The sequence below is a fragment of the Pempheris klunzingeri genome, chromosome 7 (assembly GCF_042242105.1).
Source record: "Pempheris klunzingeri isolate RE-2024b chromosome 7, fPemKlu1.hap1, whole genome shotgun sequence".
NCBI classification, from domain to species: domain Eukaryota; kingdom Metazoa; phylum Chordata; class Actinopteri; order Acropomatiformes; family Pempheridae; genus Pempheris; species Pempheris klunzingeri.
Window position 1 is genome coordinate 23,827,924 of NC_092018.1, and position 23,463 is coordinate 23,851,386.

At 39.7% G+C, this 23,463-nt stretch overlaps 1 protein-coding gene across 1 annotated transcript in view; it reads left to right on the forward strand.

Moving 5' to 3' along the window:
- Positions 1–2,440: 2,440 nt before the first annotated feature.
- Positions 2,441–23,463, forward strand: part of tacr1a (tachykinin receptor 1a) — a 37,717-nt gene continuing 16,694 nt past the window's right edge. Inside the window, exons 1-2 of the mRNA XM_070833859.1 lie at positions 2,441–2,835; positions 17,051–17,245. Coding sequence (XP_070689960.1) covers positions 2,441–2,835; positions 17,051–17,245 — 590 coding nt within the window. The remainder of the gene's footprint in view (positions 2,836–17,050; positions 17,246–23,463) is intronic.

The following is a 23,463-nucleotide window of genomic DNA, read 5'->3' on the forward strand; positions in this document are numbered from 1 at the left end:
TTCAGTTGTTAAAGTTGTCACGGACTAAAATGCTTGTCAGTGGGTCATTTTGACTTAATAACAGTAGAAAGGACAAAATTACATGAAATCTCATCGCAATCTGGCCAATCATTTGTTGAGATGTCTCTTCCTGGACCAAAGTTTTGAACAGACAGATGGATGGAAAGACTGGCTAAATGCCTATTTGCCCTTTTTGTCCATCATTTCATGTAATCACAGCATCCACACATAAAATTGCTATCTCTATTTTCAAGTGATTCTTATTTAAGATGGTAACCCACAAAGGGGTCTTACAGGAGGTACACAATGTTCTGGGTACTTGGCATTAACACAGAACAAGCATGAAAGCAATAGCCTGCAGTGCAATAAATATAAGAGCTATGAGGAGAGACATTTTCTGTGCTCTGCGAGTTTGACGTCATAAATTATGGCCTCAGTGTGTGATATAAAAAAAGTGTCTAATGTTTGATGTGTGGGATGTGGCTGCAGTGTTTTAAGCAATTAATTTACAGCGACTGTTTCCTACTTCATGGTATTTCCTAGTTTCTGCAGTAACTTTTATTCACTCTGCATTTCATGAGAGCATTTTTCTAGTAATCAGCAGCTTGTTTCTCAGGCTCATTGGTGTGAGAAAGCTCTGCATTAAATGGTGAATAGAGGTTGTTCACTTGTGGAAGGCTAAGGCTGTTCAGAGAATCCTAGTTTTTGATTAAAGCACTCTTGATGTAATACAGTGACAGAGGCTGAAAAAGCATGGACATGCAACTCTTACGCGCATCTTATTGGATGACGGACTGACTACTGGTTCAAGGCTGCATATAATACATGCAAAGCATCGACATTTTTTTTAAAAGGAACATTTGTAGATGCAAACCGCAGGCTCTAAACTGTATGACTTAAAACTGGCACAATTATTGTATGTATTATGTTGATAGACAAAGATGCCTTCATTTCAAATTCAGCTCTTATAGCTTAAAATGTCTTTGTCGTTAACACTATGTTCCAACAAGAGTCTACAATAACGTTTACTGTCTATCATTAAATTGACAAAGGCATAATTCATGTAAGGGAATACAACCTTGTGGGATGTCTGTGGGGGAGCGGATACTAACATGCTGATGTTTAGCAGATAGAATGTTTACCATGTTCACCATCTTGGGTTAGGGTGTTCGCACTAAACCCAGAGTGTGTGGGTGTGTGTTTAAGGCTCATTCAGCTTTTCACTCCCCAGTCTTATAGTGCAATCAAGATTCCAGCGGCAAGCTTGGAAGTAGCCTTTCACATTACCTCATTAATCCTCTCATGTTGCTTCTCTGGGAATAATGCAGACATGAAAAATAGTGCCAGTAGCAAGACTCTGGTAAAATATATAAAGCATTGTATTGTAACAGTAAAAGCCTGTAGTCTTCTTGCCATTAAATGCTGTAATGGCACATTATTAGTGAATCTTATTAATATAAGTCGGAGGATCTTATTATACTGTTAAGTGTGTCTTTACATTGTGTTTTGTCTTAGAGGCAAGCAGCTTCTTTGATAACACACTGTGAAATGTGTGAAGACACCCCCTGAATTCCTGCAACTGATCTTTTTGCATCCTCTGAAGAGGCCGATTTGCAAATACACAATCTGGTTTGTGAGTCCACAAGAGGGGGCACATTTCTCACTACACTGAGCTGTTTTTGAAGATTAAATCTATTTCAGGTGGATGAAATTCGTGATGCCAATGCTGCTACCACTATGCTGCTGAAAATAACATGTTGTTGTTATTATTATCATTATTATAATTATTATTATTAGTAGTAGTGCTAGTAGTATTCATGGGACTGTCTGTATTCGTTTTACCATTTACTATCCTGCTTGTGTGCTGTTTGTTATTACCTATAACGAAATCAAATCAAATGAATTCAGATAAGAGGTATTTAGGCGTGATAAACCTGTTGGTTTCCCCGTGCGGTCTGGGTCAGATTGAATTACCAGGCTTCATTTGCAATCAGAACTGAAGAGACTGCCTATTGGACGGGTGCGCAATGACTCGATCCATAAGCTGCTGTGCAGCCACTCAGTTCGAGCAGAACAGCAGGAGGAGAGCGCAGAGCCACTGCGGGAGAGACGACGGAGCAGACAGCTCGGGTACGTCCGGCCAGTGAGGGAGCACAGAATGGTGCTGCGAGGCGCGTAAAAGGCGCGTTTTTGTTTTTACGCACAGCAAACAATCCTAAAGCTTTTTATAGGCTGTTATCCGAATGTCCACATAAAATACTTGTACTGAATTCCTAAATGTTGTGATTCCAAGGCAGCGGAGTCTTTAAATGAACATTGCGCAGACACCTCCAACACAGAGAGGCTTTTCTGAAACTTCCGATTGTTTGCAGTGGATATGGCACAGGATCAGTTTTATATCCAGTGGTTTTTAGAGTGACTTTCGGTCTCAAACAGCGAAATGGATCCTTTATTCAACAACAGCAATGTGTCCACCATCTCCAACGAGACCAACAACGGGACAGTGAACTGGAACCAGTTCGTACAGCCAGTCTGGAGAGTTGTCCTCTGGGCCATTGCGTACAGCTGTATAGTTATCGTGTCCGTGGTCGGCAACCTTACAGTGATCTGGATTATTATGGCGCACAAACGCATGAGGACCGTCACCAACTATTTCCTGCTCAACCTGGCGTTCGCCGAAGCCTCCATGTCCGCCTTCAACACGGTGATAAACTTCATCTACGCCGTGCACAACGAGTGGTACTTCGGACTGGTCTACTGCCGCTTCCACAACTTCTTTCCGATCGCGGCCGTCTTTGCCAGCATCTGCTCAATGACCGCTATCGCCTTGGACAGGTAAGCTGCGGGTTTCACTGTGAGAAATCATAAGAAATCAGGCAAGTGATCCTGAATTGAAGAAGATCCTAAAACCTTTCAATCATGTACTCTAATATATCGCATTCGTTACGCAATTAATCGGAAGGAATTAAAGAATTTATTAAAACATGACTAATTATCTAAAGATAATTAATCAAAATTAATTTTCTCTTAAATCATTGACAGCAAAATACATGGCTGTTATGAAAGTGTTAAGAGTGGTAACAAAAAACTAAACTTCTATGATCACTTTACAGAAAATGTGCTGCTGAATTCCCATCTGCTCACTCATAAGGTCTTATGGCAATATTCTAGAGAAAGAAACACTAATTACTAACTACAGATTTTGCTGTATCCTCCATTCGCTAAAGGTGGTAGAGACCATGCTGCGATACTGCTTTGCCTCTCTGATTAAAGATTACTGGGATTCAGTGATGCCCGAACGACAAAATGTGTCCAAAAAGGAAAAGGAAGCTTTGATTCTCAAGTGCACCCATCTACCCACAACACACACATTTCTCTATACTGAGTTCACCTTTTCATATACTTCACCTGTTCAGGTTGTTCTAGTCAAGACGAGTCAATATTATTCATAACCCAATATCACAAATCAATTTGGATCAAGGGGCTTCACAGTCTGTACAACACACACTACACGTACGTGCCCTCTATCCTTAGATTCTCCAAGGATAAGAGAAGATTCGAAAATGAACAAATGCAGCCAACACTTGATATAGATCTCAGAATCAACTCCTGTAGCAGACCACTGACAACATGTGTCTCCAAACAGTTACACTCTGCCTGTCATTACCAGGGGTGCTCATAACTTTTTAGTCAGATACTCAGGTGAGTACTGGGTGTACTGTTTAGTACTGACCCCCGTAGCATAGTCTTACATAGAGCTTGCCATTGTTCTTCATTTATCATTTACTTGTGCTATTTCGCATGTTTTTTCTGATGATTGAAATTCAGTGCCCCTGTATAAAACACCTGTTTTGGTTGCTGTAAATGACTTCTTGCACATCTTGGTGCGATATTTAAGAGACAATTCTTTTCTACCGCTCTGGTTCGTTCTGGTCTGTTTCTTTGTAGGTGGTGGAAAGCCAAAGTAGCTGCTTAATGATTTCAGTAGGCTACATTACTGGATCAAGGAAGGTTTGTAGACCAGAAATGTATACCGTGCTGTGACACAACTGACATTACATATTTCTACTATGTCAAGCTTGTTTACCAGTTTTGTGCAGCCCTGCTCATTACACAATGACCTATTGAACATGAACAGGTAGCTTTGCATTACTGTCTGTAGTATATTTCATTAGTGTGCCAGCTGTGCAAAGCACAATCACACTATTACTGTCCATCATACTTGTTTTGTACTACCTATAATATATGGTATATGTGGTATAGATAATAACCAAACTGAACTGCATTGCCATAAATATAGAAGAATAATTGAGCATTTGAATGGGTCTTTTTTTGATAGATAGCATGGTTTTCATGCAGTAACAGTTTACATTCTATACTTTTTTTTTTGAGACCCTTCCAGATTTCATAATGGATGTGTATTGAATTAGAGTTTGAGCCACATGACAGTAGAGAGGAGAAACTATTTGGAATAATGCGTCTTTAACTCACTCGAGCTTCTACAGTTGTCTTCTACAGTTCTTACAGTTTACTCCACATGCATCATTTTTATCATCAAAATGTAGAAAATTATGCAGAAAAAACTTGTTTTGATCCTGCACTTTAGTTTTGGAATCAATCAGATTAAAGATTATGACACAGGGAGCTTCACGGTGACGGGGGTGCTACAAACTGCTCCACAGACACCCACATAAAATGATAACAGAAAAACTGTCTTTTTTTCCTTCACTCCTTACTTTTCTTACTTTCCGTCATTTTCTTATTTTCAAAACCGCAAACATAAAATCATCTGCCAAGTCTTGTGGTTCTCCTGATATTTACTTTGGAGATTGAGCTCAGGGTCTTAAACAATAAGCTTGAGTTTGAGAGGTTGCCGCTCATCTTATTCTCTACCAGAGGATTTGAGGCTCCCTCTCCTCTCTGCATTCTATATATGTTTGTCTGCCCCAGGGTTGTTAACAGGATCTGAGGATGCTGAAGACACAGCCCCAAGACCCCAGGAAGTGTGCCAGGCTTTGAAGCCAATTTCATATAGTAGCCAAACCATGCAATTACATCACTGGCATCCGTCACATGGGCCCAAGAAGTCTTACTTATGCCCAACAAGTCAACTTTTTTTTTTCTTTATACGTCTGCACAAGCATGCACTTGTGTGTTCATTGTACATTCATTCAGGTTCAATTCAATTGTGTGTGTGCATCCACCTTTAAGTGTGTGCGCGTTCTTGTGTATGCATGTATGTGTCCAAGTGTAAATCAGTGTGTCTTCAAAACTTAAACAACAGAGATGATAGAAGTCGCTAAACTGCTCACTCAAAGCGCTTTTACATCACATCCTCATTCACCCATCATTCATACAGGAGGAATCTTAGTTGGAGGAGACTATTTTTACCACACACATTCACACACTGAAGCTGCTTCAGGAGCAACTTGGGGTTCAGTTTCTTGCCCAAGCACACTTCGACATGCTGATTCACAGGAGCCGGGGAACAAACCACCTTCCGATTGATGGACGACCCACTCTACCTCTGAGCCACAGCCGCCCAGAACATTATTATGTTCTTTTAGCCAGAATTGGTTGGGTCTTTTTTTTATTGAACTGTTTGTGAAGCAAACATAAAACATGAATTTCCACCATGTGTAACATCCCATTTTACACGTACTTCTAGAATCCATGGTGTTATCTGGTTAACTGACAAAGCATGATTTCAGTGCATGTCCACACAGCTGGAACAGGCTCTGGGCTGTCTGTATAGGAGACAAATAGATAAACTGCCCATGAAGATCCATGTAAACATAAAACCTCACCTTTTTCCATCTCTTATAATATTTCCATGACTTGCTTTCCTTTCTATACCACTATAAATATAAAATCTACATCAGCATGTTAAGCAGAGTCTGTGGTTCTCCTGATATCTTTATTTCGGGGATTGGACTTGTGTGTGTGTGTGTGTGTGTATGTGTGTGTCCTCACATGGGCAAGGGAATGTTTTGAGTGTATGGTATGTAACCCCTGACATGACATGATTTCAGTGCATGTCTGTGCACCTGTGCATTTTCTAGTTTATTCATATGCTTGTTCGTTTAGCATAAATCAAGATTCCATCACAGCAAAAGGAAAAAGGCCTCTTTTATTGCATGGTATCTGTGGTACCTTATACTAGGTGCTTAACGCTTTTTTCCCCACAATAGTCTGAAAAGATGTCAGATGGAGTGGAAACACACGGAGGTTTGGTGGTGGTTGAATTTGAGAGAGAGAAAAAATGTGGCCATTAAATGCATTTTGTATCAAAGCAAAGTGATCAACATTTGAATCCACATTGACTTCTGTTGTGCTGACTGTGTGATAAAACATTGAGGCTCTCTTTTCCTCCATCATAGGAACCCTTTTAATTTTCATATTCTGAGAGACACTCTGTGCTCAGTGAGTGGAACCCACTAACACACTAACGCTGTCATGGTTATGGCTCATTTCCTACTGGATCGGGTCCCAGTAAAAATAAATCCTTTTTAGTAGAAGCGGCCAACAGCTGTACACACTGTAGATTATGTTGTACTTTATATTGTCATGATTCTGCAGAGAACACATGAGGCCCAGGAGATTTACATCTTTATTCTCTTCCTCTCAATGAACATTCATGTATGTAGATTCATCAATGGGATGACTGCTTGTGGCTGAAAGGAAATTAGATGCAGGAAAAGTACTGTACTGCTATGTATGTGTGTATGTGGTCGTGTATGTCCTGCTCCATATTTGTACAGTACAACTGTGCGTATATGACTATCTAGCGTGAATACATGTGTGCATCTGTGAATATGTGTATTCTTCTATTTACAACATGTGTTGGCACATGTAGCTCTTATCTCTATTCTTTGTGTGTGAGATCACAGCCTGGTCTTTCTTAAATCTTCCAACAAACCCTGTGTACCGAGGTAGCCTGCAACCACCCACACATTCAGGAAGTGGACACCAGAGGCCAGAGAGTCACTTAGGGCCTGCTTTGAGTGCACAGATTGGGATGTACTGCTGAAGTCACAGAAAAAAACAATGACTCAGACACTGACACTGAATGGTTGACTGCACTGTGGACTACATTAACTTTTATAGGGACACGGGTATACCGGCAAGGACTGTACACTGTTTTCCCAATAATAAACCCTGGATCACCAGTGACATAAGACACTCCACAACCAGAAAAAAGGGGCCTTTAGGGATGGAAGCAAGGAGAAATACAAGCAAGTGCAACAAGAGCTAAAGAGGAGTCTAAAGCAGGCCAAGGAGGTCTTCAAAAGGAAAGCGGAGAGAAAGCTACAGCACAACAACACTAGAGAGGTTTGGAGGGGTATGAGGTTTATCACTGGCTACAGGCAGAAGAATACTCAGGCAACAGTGGGTGATGAGGACATGGCCATGAGTTAAACCACTTCTACAATAGGTTTGACATAGCAGCCAGTGTCTCCCCTGCCTTTGCTGGCACAGCCTCAGTCATCCCCTGGAGCAGCTGCTTCTCCACCTCCTGAGATCACAGTGTGAACATGCAGTCGATCCCCTACAGTTTGGGTACCAGGAAAATAAGGGGGTGGAAGATAATCAACGTAATTATCCATCCATTCACTGTCTATACCGCTTATCCTTAAGGGTCACGGGGGAGCTGGAGCCAATTCCAGCGGTCATTGGGCAAGAGCTTAATGTGATTAAATCCGTCAGTATTATCTTAGCGTATATATCATTCAGTCAAACTTAGTTAACGGCATCATGCTAACAAGGATAATGCTGATATTCAACAGGTAATCAACTTAGTTTAGCATTTTAACATTAGCTAGCTCAAACATTAGCTAGTTAGCACTAAGCACAACGTGCACTAAAATCTGATGGGAGTATCATTAGTTTAGCAGGTATTTGGTCAAAGTCTTTCATAAATAAACATTTTGACCTGATGATGGCAGATGGAAAGTGAATAGATAACCAAAGTGATGGTTATATATATATATATATATATACACACACACACACACACATACATATACATATATACATACATATACATACACACACACACACACACACACACACACACACACATATACTATATTACATATACATACATATATATAAAAATATGAATATATATATATATATAAATAATATATAAATATGATATAAAATCAAGTTTTAGATACTTGATTGCTTTTGTTTGGCCAGTGCTACAGAGGTTTCATTTAATCATAATCATTTCAATTATTTTATCTTCTTTATCTGTTGAGTTTTGGATCTTATTTAATTGTATTGTGCTTATAGTGTAAATCTCCTAATTTCCTTAACTGTATTTTTTAAAGATACCATATAAATTAAGTTATTATCATGGTTACTAGCTAAGACATTAATCATGACAATCACTAGTTAAACCAGCTAGTAGTGAACAACAAGTAGTTGATGCAACCCAATCCAGGAGTTCTACCTGTGTCTCAGTGGGTCTCCTTTGGGGAACCATCCTCCAGTGAAAGACAAGTGACTCAAAAGAGTTCTTTATTGCTAATATAGCATGTGTGAATATGATTGTCTAGAACGACCACATTGGCCCTGCAGTTGACTGGTCAGTATATTCCTCCACCTTTTACCAAAAGCGTCAGGGATAGACTTCAGTCCCCAGGTGTGAGAAAACACAGAGCCTGAGATTGATTAATATTGCTTATCAGTTACGATGTATCAATGTGCTCATTGCAGCGGGGAGGATGTGACTGAAAATCATTATTGTCTCATTTAGCAAGACTAATTTCTCATCCATTTAGTTCCGGCCCTCCCTCTGTGTGGCTGCCACTGATAGCTGCACCTGACCCTTTGTATGAATCACAGATGATCGCCGCCTGTCATGTTCAGTTTGTAGCAATTCAAACGGGTCAATTCCTGGTTTACCCTGGAAGGTTTTCATGAGTTTATCTGAAGTGTGAAAAGGCAGCGCCAATCCTGGAGAAGACAGACTGAAGATTTTGATGTTTGTAGCCATCAAGACTTTGTTATTACACTGTAGATAAAGTGGCCTATAAATGAAACCACAGGGTAACAATCTGCCACAGAAAATAAAAAATCAGTTTAGAGCACCTCTTAGAAGATATTTCTGTTTTCCTTACATGCCGGCCTCAAGTTTCATTTAGAGTTTATAGGTCATATATACTACAGGTGAGGAATGAAACAATCGGCTATGCTGTGAGTCATTTTTGAGAAAATCTCTCTAGCAATATACCACAACCTGAGATGTACTGTTTATGTGTATTTTGGGGAAACATGCTGTTGTGCCCAGTACACTGGGGTACCAATAAATGTTGGTGTTTGTACCATTTCTGGGGCAATTTGGCAATCAGAAACAATTAACAACTATCCAGAATAATTAATAACTATATGGAATCATGGGACTTAGTGTAAAGTCCACCTCGATCGGGGCACCACCTCGTTAAACGAGGAAAAGATAGCCAATTTAAATGATTCAGTCTCATAAAATACTAAATTATCAATTTGGTATCATCATTAATAATTAACTTTATAACTAAAACCAAAATTACCATATTGACAGCTAGTTGAAGGATTTCTTGACAGAGTCAAGTTATTAAAACATAACAAAATCAAACATACAAACAATCTAACTGTGACTAGCTAACAAACTATATTATATATTGCTAAGGAATGTAACATGGAGTACTACAAAAAGAAGAACCAAATGGGGACTCCCTACAAAATGGCCACCAGACCCCTTGGTGGGTCATGGTTCACCCATTCACACATCATTCATTCAGGAGGAACCTAAGTTGGAGGAGACCATTCTCTCACACACATTCACACACTGAAGCTATGCAGGAGCAAGTTGGGGTTCATGGACACTTCGACACGCTGACTCAACTCCAATTGAGTGTCCCAGATTGATGATACACAGTGCATGTCACTCAGAGAATCATTCACCAAAGGAATCACTGCCTGCCAGCTTGGTGGGCACTCAACTACTTCTCTGACCTTTGAGCTACATGCTGCCCCGCACACAGTTGAGGAGATAATTCAGTGAACAGATAAAAGAGTGAAGGGCAGAGAATGGATCAGGCCAACTGCACCATTTGTATTTACCTACTGTGGCTAAAGCAGCTTGTCCCAGTCAGACCAGATCATGCCAGCAGATATCAACAATAGCTAATGGTGGTCTCTCTCACCTCCTTCCTCCAATTTCCACTTCCTCCTCTCACTCCTCCATCTGTTGTCCCCAGAGGGTTTGTCATGGGAAGTTATTCTGGCCCCTGCCGCCCTTATTTTGTAAAGAATGTATTTTTGCACTACAAAAGGATTATGTGACTGGGCTGGAAGCGGGCAAAGCTGAAAATGTGGACGGGGATATGAATTTACCTCAACTCTCATATGCTTTGATTTCCAAATCATACCATGAAACCTTCTGCTGTGACTGCAATTTTTTTTTGTAGCTTTTAGGTTTTTCACATTTAACCCTCACTGAAGCCTTTCACAAAGAATGAGCTCGTTTACTGTGTTTATTTTGTTTTGTTTTATTTTATTTTAAACACCAATCCAAAAGGGAAAGTCCCCAATTTTCACTTCAAATTCAGCTGGTGATGTGGAGCTTGAAATAAGTGGGCCAGTAGGAGGCAGTTGGACTTTAAAGTGAGAATATTTATTTCCAACACTGTCCCAAGACAGTGAAAGACAGGCATAAAATACGTCATATGAAAGCTATAGCCATGCTAGCAGCTCTGTGAGGCTCCACTTAGGGGCAGCAGGTCTTTGGGTTACATTACACCTTGGGCTTTAAAGCAAATTTGACTTAGTGGCCAAACCATGGAATTAAAACTTCTGGGTCCATCATGTGATGCCATTGGGCTCAAAAAGACTTTTCCCATAGACTTACACTGTGATTGAGATGTCTGTAAATCAACACACAATGCACACACAAGAAGACGGACTCAGTGCTCAATGCGAGGCAAACAGATGGGAAAAATGCGCAGTTTGTTCTTGAACAAGATCAACAAAGACAAGGTACCAAAAACATACAAAATCCAAAAAATACAGTACTTACTCACAAATACTAACCTGATTAGATTCTAACACTCTCAACATGATACGAACACTGCTGGGATGCTTGACACAAGAGCACAAGACGATCTGGCACAGGGCAGTGGAAGATGCAGACAATATATAGACCAGGGAAGGGAGCACAGGTGGAAACAGTCAGAGTAGGGCGGACAATCACGGGAGCAGGAAACACACAAACTTGACAAAGACATAACAAACGCTAAGTTAAAAAAGAACCTTTTATTTGGGGTTAAAGACCAAAATGTGATATGCAGGTTTAATTATAAACTGTAAATATACTGCCCATGTCACTAACTTCAAAATATTTCGATGCAATGTGTGGTTGGTTAGTTGGTTTTGGACAAGAAAGGAATACAATTAAAATAAATATGACATTTTTTGCACCAAAATCTTGAAAGTAATCCCGGTTGGAAACTGATTCTGACACCCTTGGAGTGCTGGGCATATATCTAAAACAATAAAATAGATTAAGAAAACAAATAATGCTAAAGGTTAAGTCATAGCTGCTTGAAAAGCATGGAAAAAATTGCAGCTCATTTGTGTCACTTCAATCAGAGAAATGTGTCCAGCACACACACAATTTAGTTGACTTTGCTCGAATGATTGCATATTTTAATTTTATCACCAGTGCTTCAATTTAAATATATTGTTGCTTGCACAGATTTCCTGCGCTCTAGGTTCAGCCCTTCTCCTTGAACTCAGACTGTTGCTGTGCACTGGTGAATCATCTGCTGTCAGATTTCTACTCTGTTCATGGATTTTTTTGTGCGATAGCCTTGTCAAAATTCCACAATCAATAGAATTCCAATTGTACTATAGACCAATGAAATGATCCCTGCCTTGTGCTGGCATGTTAGCTCAGCTAATGTTAGATTGATACAATTAAGCATGTATAGCAAGAGGATATTAATAAAAGTTGCTTAATTATAATAATTAGAATAATATAACCATTGAAATAAAAAAAACAAACTTGAGTACCTTGAGTTAGAGTAACTGCCCATAGGTCGTAAATTGTTGTAATTTTAGTGTAAATTGTTCAATCTGTCCCAAATTTCAAAGGTGTGACAAGAGTCCACCTAGTGGCAACAGGAAGTAAGCCTTCTGTGGCAATCATCATTTGATTTCCATGAAATTTTCTCGGTGTGGTCAACACTTCATATACTGGAATATAAGACATGACAAGTGGGTGTTCTCAAACGCCACACGGGGGACACAGGTGGCGACATGTAACTCCACCATGTAGTGTCAGAAATGTGTGAAAATTCAGAGCCATGCACAACAGCGCCGACTCCATGATGCGAATATTGTTGCAGGTATTTGCAGTTAACCTAGTGTAGCAATCCAATAATCACAAAGCTATTCACAAAATGCTACATAATATCTTGATTTAATATGCATATATATATTGGACTTAATATCAAAAATATAAATCCAATCAATCAATCAAATTATTATTTTCAACCTTTCACCAGCACATACTGTATCTAGTACTAGATTAGGCTGACCTCGCTCATCTCCTACCTCAGTAGACACACACTGCTTACCAAGAGCACTTCTACGTGCACACACACACACACACACACACACACACAGACAACAAACACAATCACGGAAAAGGTGATGCTGTGGCGTGCAGGTGCACAGGACACAGGAGTCTCTGCTGGTTATTTAGAATGCTGGATTGAGGCAGCTGAAGGAGTCATATGTATGCATGTAGACAATAATAGAAACATCACTGACAATAATTCAATAGCACACACACAAACACACACCTCAGGCTCTGCAAATTACACTCAGCCCATCTTTTCTTGAATGTTGGTAAGAATTTTACACAACCCTCTGCAACAACAACAGCCCCCTGAGAGGCTAATAAACTGGAGAAAAGAAATTCATGATCAAGTGACCACAATCTACTTTCAAATGTAATTTGGTTTAAAAAAAAGGAGCAGGGGGATCAATGGCAGGCTTGAGGGTAATTTCATCCATTGCTTTAGCGACTTTCCTTAATTCATATCGAGCTCTTGCGTTGCCGTGGCAGTTTAGATGTTCTTTGTGCATAATTGAAGGTGTATGTCACCTATACAATCTTGCAATGTTGCCACCTTGTAAAAAAGTATGCTATTGAGATGAATTAGATATTGCCTCCAGACAGATATTTGGAGTGCAGTGTCAGAAGTGTGCTTTCCAAGATGTGAAATATAGGGGAGGGAAACAAGCAGGAGCAAAAAGAAATACTTCAGCTGCAGCAGTGGCTGTAGAGAGCTTAGCGTGCACAGACATTTTAGGTGAAGAAAACACATGTTCATATTGATGCAGGAGCAGCTCTCGTTGACATTGTATGAAAAGTGGAATATGGTTTCAAATTGCACAGCAGATGTCAGTCAGCTTCTACTAATAATTTTTACTATTTGTGAAAGCTTTTCAGAATGACTTTCCTGGGGGATTCATAGCTATTAATAGCTTTTAACGATTTCCCATTATTCAACTTGATTTCCATGAATGAATGTTTCCACACCACCTTGTGTGTTGTGTGTTTGTAGCTCAACAAGATAAGCAGTAATAGAGAGAAAAGAAATAAAATAAGCAACAGTAGAAAAATAAGCAATAGTAAATAAATATATATTGTAATGATAATAAATAAATATTTACACTATGAACATAAATGCACAGTATGGAGAGGTGTATGAAATTATGAGTGCCAATCAGCTACCATGTAGTGACTATGGACTGTTTCTCAGTGTGTTAACATCAGCCAGTGATGCTGCTGTTAAAGAGTTTGATGGCTGATGGGAGAAATGACCTGCGGCAGCGTTCCTTCTTGCAGGGTGGGGGCCTCAGCCTGCTGCTGAAGGAGCTGCTGAGGGCCCCCACAGTCTCGTGCAGGGGGTGAGAGGGGTTGTCCATGATGGACTTGAGTTTTGTTAACGTCCTCCTCTCACCCACCTCCTCTATGGAGTCCAGGGAGCAGTCCAGGACAGAAGCGGCCCTCCTGACCAGTCTGTTCAGTCTCTTTCTGTCCCTTTCCGTGCCCCCCCCCCCAGCAGACCACTGCATAGAAGACATAGATGCAAATAAACAGGATCTGTGCACAGTGCTTGCAGTCAAAGTCAAAGTCACATTGTTGCCTGTGCTGTTTAAAGCAGAGACAAAGTAAAGCCAAGACTATGATCTAATTTTCCGCTGACTACCGGGAACGTTTGATTTCAAAAGCCTCCTCTTGGCTCTGATTAAAGGGCAAATGTCAGTTTAGCAGACTTTAATTAATTTAATTTAATTAAACCACTTTTGACCAGGACAGCATTTTCCTGGAGAGCTTTGCTCAAAAGGGAGCCAAAAAAAACCCCCAAACAAACAAACACTGACATTAATGTTCTACAGACATTATTATATAGTATACAATATGTGTCCCAACTGCAGACAACCTGGCATTACAAGAATGCCAGAGAAACAATTTAGAATGAAATTACCCTGAGGTATTGGAGTCTTTTTAACTGAAGGGAAATGGATTCTTCCTCTAAAAGTGATTTAAACTAATTTCCTGTCGGGGCCCTGTGTTAATGATGTACCAGGTCATTTGAAGTTATTCATGCGCCTTGTGATTTCTCCGATAAGGAACATGATTATGACAATGTGAAATGATTACTCAAACACAGAGGGGAATTGTTTGACTATGCTTCTCCATAGCAGACACTCTACACTGTATAATGTAACTCCCATCCCCATCAAACCAAAGTTCTATACAGAAACTTTTTTTTTTTTTTTCCACTGGCATGACTTTTGGCAAATCATAGTTAACTGTGTTGTTTGACCTGTAAACTTGAAGATGAGAAGAAGATTCCTTTTAAATGGTGGGTGTGTTTTCACATTCTTGTGTTGCAGCGTGTAGTTTGAGTTCCCCTTTAGGAACACTGTTTTATTTGATGACTCTTACACAAATGAGCATTTTTTCACTTTGCCTTCATCGACGACCTAAATAACTTGTGATCACATCATCCAGTCCTTCATCTGTACTACTCTTTATCCTCTCCTCCAGTCTGCCTTTAGGTGAACAATCAAGCACACTTGCATACAAATCTAATTCATGAGGTTAGAGATGATTTGATTTACTACTGAAACAGTACGGTTGAAGCACCTCTTCACTTTGTAGGTGTTCAGTTCACATAAGAAAAATGTAAGACTTCTGGCCCTTTGTATGCATAGTATCTACATTTTAGAGGACAGAAAGTAACTGGAAGAGTTAATATGAATTTAAATGACTCAGTCTCAGATCCGGCCCAAAAGAATGCCATTGCTAGTTTTCAACCAAAACAGTTGTCATTTCACGCCTCATGCCGACTCTGTGTAAATGGAGCCAATAGGCTTGCTGGTCTTAAAATGGTCAGGCGCATTGTTGCCGTATTGCTATCTTGAGGCAAAGCGATTGCGTCATTAACCAACAAAAAACTAAAGTCTAAAGTCAATGGCACAGTATTTTCCTACTATTCAAAGTGCTCATTATTCAGATAGTAAGATGTTCCTGCATAGGAGGTACTGATGTGTGGACTGCAGTTATATCCATGGGCATCATGGATCTGCCAGGTAGGGTGAGAAAAATTAGCATTCTGAATAACCCTTGTATGGTGTTCGGGTCTGTGGGACCTGTTTTCATTTTTGTATCAAGAGAAAAATGATAGGATTAATAATTTTTTCAAACTCAGACTCATTGACCTTGGTGTTTGAAAAAATTATTAATCGTATCATTTTTCTTTTGATAAAGAACATGAAAATGGATTAAATCGGGTCCCACAAACCCGAACACCATGCAAGGGATAATGTGTGTGCGTGAGTGAAATAAGTCACTAACATTCTCTAAAATATGAACATTGCTTCATTTTCATCAGGCAGCAGAAACAAGTGCTGTGTGCATTTACACACGAGCCACACCAAATAACAGCGAGGTGTCACACACACACACACACAGTCCAGTTAAACACAGTGAAATTGGTTAGAGTAAAGCAGATGTCCTGGTAAATCCTGAGCTCCATCACGGCTGTCTATTTTAGAATTATATTTCAGAAGCTAAAGTTTAATCTCTTTTTTTTCTTCTCTACTTTCTATAGTGCCAATTCATAACAGCGTTATCTCAAGATGATTTACATAAAGAGCACGTCTAGACCAAACTCTTAATTAAGAGAGAGACCCAACTATTCAGGAATTCAAAATTAAGGATTCAAGAATCCCCACATGAGCAGCAGCAGATATTATATTAAGTGTCAGGAAAAACTCCCCTTTAACGGGAAGAAAGACTCAGATTTGGGCGGCTTTCTGTCAGTCTGTTAAGGTTTCCACTTTGATTTTACAACTGTTTGCTTCTCCGACTTGCCAAATCCACCATTTGAATAGCAACATGGCGTTTAAAGGGAATTAGAGATGATTGGTTAATTTCATGTCAAGTAAATATAACTCCATCATTTCTAGCCGCTTAACTTAAAGACTGGAAGCAAAGGGAAAAAGGTACCAGCATCTTTAAAGATCAACAAATAACATGTTATATCTGACAAATTATGGATTTATGGCTCAGGCTAGCTGTTTCCCTGTTTTCAGCCATTATGCTAAGCTAAGCTAAGCAAACTAGCAGCTGGCTGTAGCTTTGTATTTACTAAACAGATATGAGAGTCATATAAATCTTCTTATATATCTCTCAGCAAGAACACCAAGAAGTGTATTTCCCAAAAATGTCAAACGATTCCTTTATTTATCAGTTTGACACTACTTAGATATGAGATGGTTATTGATGCATACCTCTGAAACATCAGTTCAGCTTATTGTTCCAAGTAGTGAAGTGCTAATTAATTGAAAAGTAAATACGTATGTGATCATGATGACGCCACTATGTCAGAGGTGATGGTGACTGATGGAGGACTTCTACAAGAGTCTTGCCTTAAGGCTCATCAATGTATCATATTGTGTTCTGTTTTCACTCATGCAGGTACATGGCCATCATCCACCCTCTGCAGCAGCGCATGTCGTCCACAGAGACCAAGGTGGTGGTGGGAGTGATCTGGGTGCTGGCCCTGCTTCTCGCCTTCCCTCAGTACTACTACTCCGCCACGGACCAACTCCCCGGCCGGGTGGTATGCTACATCGACTGGCCTGAATACACCATGTGTGACTTCAAAAAGATGTGAGCCTCTCTGTGGTGCCGCTATTCAACAAGTCACCAAGCGCCGTTAATTACTTTTGAATTCACTGAAAATGTGGGAGGAAACTGTTTGTATTCAGTGTCAATGATAGCGAGCAGCAAAAATCATGTAAGCGTTTTGTGTTTTTTGTGCACATCATAGGGGAATTGTGCTCTCTCTAAAAGGCTGACAGGCAAATGAATTCAGTTGGATGAAAAGAAATTAGATTAATTGAAGTCTTACTCCACCATTCATTTTCTATTTTCAAGGTCACTACTACTACAACTACTAAACTGAAGAAAATATGTATGCTTTACCACGTGCTTTACAGAGCAAACAAAAGAATAATATAATAATCAAAATCTGTAAATGTTTTTAAAAATTGGATTTAAAAGCAATTTTAAAGAAAAAAACACAGTATTTACAGGTTCAAACACATTTTGTTGTTCCTTGCAATTTTAGTTTTCAGCTTTTTATTAGAAATGTTTTAATATTAGGTTTCAGTACAATTTTTGGCCCTTTACTCAATACTTTGTTGAAGCACCTTTGGCAGTTATTACAGCCTCCAGTCTTCTTCAGGGTATGATGCTACAAGCTTGGCACACCTGGACCTGGAGTTTCTCCCATTCTTCTTTGTACATCCTCTCAAGCTCAATGAAGTTGGATGGGCAGCGTTGTTTTTTTTTTCTCGAAATTCCACACAAATTTTGCAAATGTATTAAAAATAAAACACTCAAATATCACATGTACATAAATATTCACACCCTTTGCTATGAAACTCAAAATTGACATGCACTGTCAGCGTGTCAGAGCACCAATCAGCTCCAATCAGCTCCAATCAACTTGTAGACTCCAATCAACTTGTAGAAACATTTCAAGGTTGATCAGAGGAAACAGGATGCACCTGAGCTCAATTTTGAGTTTCATAGCAAAGGGTGTGAATATTTATGTACATGCGATAGTTGAGTGTTTTATTTTTAATAAATTTGCAAAATTTTCTAAAAAACATTTTTCACTTTGTCCTTATGTGGTATTGTGTGTAGAAGTTTGAGGGAAAAAAAAGAATTTAATCCATTTTGGAATAAGGCTGTAACATAACAAAACGTGGAAAAAGTGAAGCGGTATGAATACTTTCCAGATGCACTGTATAAACAGTCACCCAAACAATGACATTCACTTCCATGTGATTCCTGTCGGTTCTCTTTTTTATAAATCAGTGCTCCACAGGTCAAAGCTGAGAACTATGATTACCACTTAGGTCTGCTTGTCACTTTTATGTAAACTGGCATTTATTCTCACTTCAGCCAAAGGTTGGCTTGTACGCTTGTAAAATTGCGGTACACAAATCAGGAGTGACTGAATAATGAATGCATTGTTGTTCCTGAATAAATCTGGATTGAGGACTGTACAGAAGACATTAATGTCTTACTAGAGAACAGAGTGGGAGATACTATATTAATGAATCATTAGGTAATGCTTTGTTCATGAAAGTATATGAATAGACATACTGACTACTGAGTAGCTCCTGATTAACTATGAATTACTCACTGAGCGGTAAAAAACTAGTAATGACTCATTAGTTGGTGTGAATGCTGAAAGCATTCCCAACATATGTTCTTCTATAATTCACACATTCCAAAGACTGTATTATTGTTCCACCACATTATTTGGTTATTCTGTGGTGAATTTCTTGCTTTTAACATGAGCAAACGGGCCACCTTTCTTATTTTGTGTGGTTCAAGTGAAAGTGTAAACATCTGACCGTGTGCCACCGATTATAAAATCACCATTTGTTTGCCTGACCTCCTGCACGCCTCATCAGCTCTGTGCAGTTTGATGCGGTCAGGCTGTGGTTCCGTCAAAAGTACGCGGTCTGGCAGCTCAGTGACAGTCAGGGTTGACAAGTCGCTTTTCCTCGAGATATAATCTCTCTTGGGGTTGCAAGCAGAACCAAAGGCCTTTCATATTATACCAGTGACTAAACATTAATGTGAAATTCACTGTCAATCATTTAACACTCTGTATTTTGCATTGCTTGTGCAGAGGAATTAATTATTATTAAGGTATCATTGCTGCCAAAGCAAAGATTTCACCAATTTAATTTCCCCTTGCCCTATGATTTACGATCAAAGAGAAGGCGTGTATTGTTGTACAAACTTTAATCTTCATGTTGCACACACTGAAACCGTGCTCTTCTAGACAAACTTCTGAAGCTGCTTTAGAAGATCAGGATAATTGCTGCATTCTTTGTAGAGATTTATCCACACTTGTGCATTTTATCAGTAACCTTCAATTTCTTGCATCTGTGTGTTTGTAATTCCACGGGCTCAGATGGCAAGCATACACATTTAGGCACAAACGCAGGTACACTTGTAGTGCAGTGAACACAGAAAAGTTTAGTGAACACAGAAAAACACCCATGTAATAACAGACATACACAGGCACTCAGACACAGCAGCCTGGCTCTGATCACAGCTGTGCTGAGGCAACATCTCAGCTCATCAGCAACAGTCTTTACCCTGTTTAGCTGCCAGCCTGCTACAGCCTTCTGCAGCCTCTGTCACATTTCTCCATGGGAATATAATTTGTTATGAGCTGCGCAAAAGCAATTTCATTTTTCATGATGGGAACCCTGCCACACTTATTATTTTTTTAATGAAACTGTAATCAGTAACACATTGGGGCTGAGTGAGAACGCAGCAGTCATTCAGCTTGGCTGCTGAAGCTGTAAATGGCACATCTGATTAAGGCTGACCCCAGGTCAAACCCCACATGCCTTTGATTTAGCAACATGGACACTTGATAGACATCTGACAGTTTATAGGCCCCTACACACCCTTACTTCAGATGCTTTTCATTCATTGGCTCGACTGAGTGAGGGGTTCGGTTTGTGTTCGGCTGGGCTCGTTAGCAAGGACTGAAAAAACCAGAGGAGAAAGAAAACAAGAGCATGTTCTTGACGGTTGTGAGATGAGATCGGCGTCTTGTGTTTATGGTATTGTTCTCTGTTTTTGGTTTTCACCCACTGTGGGTGAAAACCAAAAACTTTGACCACTGAGTCGGAAAGGCGAGGCAGATTATGGGCTTGGGCTCGCTGTGGAAACCGTGACAGCGTGACGAGGCTCCAGTGTACCATGGACGCCACCGGCCCCCGGTCTTTTCGGGCGTTGCCCTGCTGCAGCTATCACAGTTTATTCTGCATCAGATGATTATAAAGTAACATCTCATAGTAACGTTTTTATAGATGATGCTGTTTGTGAATGCCCGTGTACATACAAACCAGAGCCCTTAACATAATCACACCTACACAGAAAGACAAATACACTATTGTGAAACCCTCCTATGCCCTCCTCAATACTGAAGCCATGTGTAACAACCTTTGAAATGGCATAACCATAGGTGCCAGTTCATTTAAGGCTTGAGTGCCATTACTGAGTAGCTCAAGAGTTGCTGAGCTTTTTTTAGGGCAAGAAGACAAAAAGACAAAAAGCTGTAATGTAAGAGGCACCTCTTCTCAGACAAACGTGAGATACAATGACAAGCAGTACCAATGAAGATAAATACCAAATCACGCTACCACTTTGATGTACAACAGCTAATTTCAGTCCTCACAATGCACAATTCAAGCCAGTATAGGAACAAAGTGCAGAGGCAGAGTCGAAGGCAAGAAGAGGAATCAAAAACCAGAAACGAGGGAAAATGGTAAGAAACTAAAATAAAACAGGAAGTAAAGAAGCAAGAAGGACAAACAGCAAAACCCAAGGACGGGTCATGACAAGTACATTATGCTGCTAATACTTCTGTACATTTACTTTTAATGGAGTACTTTAATCCTGTGGTAATGCTATTTTACTCAAGATCTTGATATTTCCACCACAATATGCAGATGCCTAGAAAAGGTAACTCCTGTCTAAGATAAGACAGATTTAAAGAAAGGGAGACGTTAATACAGGACCTGACCAGGTTCTTTCATTTGTGGACCATCATGTCCTCCCAAAGGGTTGCCAGCTTTTAACGCTTTGCCTCATAGTGCAAAGTCCAGGAATATTTTGAGGAATAAATGCCAATGACCTGGCGAACATGATTATGATATCCACCGAACTCAAGCAAGTCTCTGAATAAAGGGGCACTGAAGCTTAAAAATCAGGATGCTAGATATCACGGCCATTATATGTGGCAACGGCTTCACTCAGGTTTTTTATGGACTGACTATGGCCCCTAACCTAACCTTTAGTCTTTACCCTTAAATAAACCTCGATCAAAGTTCTAATTTTAACAGTAAACCCACACTAAATTCCCCTGTGAGGGCAATGAGAGTTAACAGTGTGCTCATGTTTACAGAACCATACTCACCTTTTTATCCTTGAAAGAATATTTACTTACATCTCAAAAAATAGATCAATATTACGCTAAAAAGGCACATACACACAGAGAGAGAGACACTTAAAGATAGAGAGTAGAAGTAAAAAAACCCCATCTCTTCAGGGCTCTCTCCAAAGCCTAAAACTAATCGGTGGTAGTGAGGAGAAGACCGGCGACCGCCATGGCTCCATGTCCAGGCCTTTCATTTGTTCTGTACACAACCAGTGACGGCCTCTCTCAGCTATTTCAGTCTAACAAATAAACAAATCTGTTGGACGCCACAAACACGTTAACACAAACAAACGTGCGAACGTACCATTACCTCATAGTCACTACTCACTTGCAGCTCACATGTTCACAGGTAGGATGCATGCAGGTAGGCAGGTATGTAAGTAGACAGGCAGGTTGGATGGAATGAAATGATTGGATGAGCTTAATACAGGCCAAAGAAACCATATTGGCTTTTCTTTTTTTTTTGTCAAACCATTTGATTTTGTGAATTCTGTAGGGCTATCATCAGGATTTCAACAAATATGACAAAAACGGTGTCTAGAATACATCGCATACCCTGCCTTTGATAAATTAGACACACACTCAAACACATATTATCACACCTTGACGCACCTTGTCCTCTGTGATCCCCCTGAAATAGATTGGGCTTTTGTAAAGCAAGAGTTTGTGATTAATGCCAGCAAGGCAGCCTCCCTTCCTCCCAACAAGCACATTCATTCATAATTTATACTAATACAAACACCTACATGTTTAAATAAGCGTGCACATTCACAACTTAATTATGAATACAAACATGCATTTTCTTCACATAACCTGCACTTTAATACATCCATACTGTAGAATAGATGCTGATGCTGTCATTTTTATTTGGCATTGAGTTGAGGATGAGCTCAATTCCTATTTGTTGCCATGCATTAAATATTTGCTTGGAATGTTTGCATTTGTGTTCATATTCACACACACTGACAGCCAAGAAATAAAAAAAAAAAACGTCTGAAGGACGTTTGTCCGTTGGGGGAGAGAAGAGACAGCAGCTCCAAAAATTAAAACAATATAAGTTACTGTGTATAATTTGTCTCACTGACAAATTATACACAGTAACTTATATTGTTGTAATTTTTTCTGTGGCCTCTGTTGAGTGAGGTTTTATAGATTTAAATTGTCTGACAGCAAGTTGACATAGTGCAGTGTTATTCCCTAAACTGTCATCCATCAATGGGGAGCTGAGGTTCTGCTGGTGCCCTCTTGGGAGCGGGGCTCTGTCAAGGAGTCCCTTTGCTCTTAAAAGGTAATACCTCAGCTGCAGTTGCTTCGCTGTACAATGTGGGGAAAAAAAGTCTCTCATTGTCTAAATAATATACTATATAGGGGATTATAAACAACACTGAAAATAGCTTCTGATTTGCAGTGTCTGATTAGCAGGTAAAGGGAAAGTCAAGGGAAACTTCATTTACATTGCTGAGTTAGTGATCCTTCGTTTTTTGCACCTCTTACTGTTGTGAAAGCATATTAGACATTTCAGGTAAAGAATTAATGCTGTCTGAAACCTGCTTTCAAATGCAAAAAAGGGAGATTACACTGCAGTAGACTGCCTAGACCACATTTGACCAGGTCCTGATCAACCCTATTGGCTATAGCCTGTGAGCCTAATTCCTAGTTCCCTCTAAAGTTCAACGTCATTTATTTATCTTGATGTTAAACTTTAGAAGAATGTTAAGTTTAATGTTTGTTCACTTATCCTGGTGGGCTCTCATTATGTTCCATTCAGGACCGGCTGAGTTATTGTACATGTGACAGAGAGGTAGAATTAGATATTACCTGGTTCAGTTCAGTCTTGCTTACATCA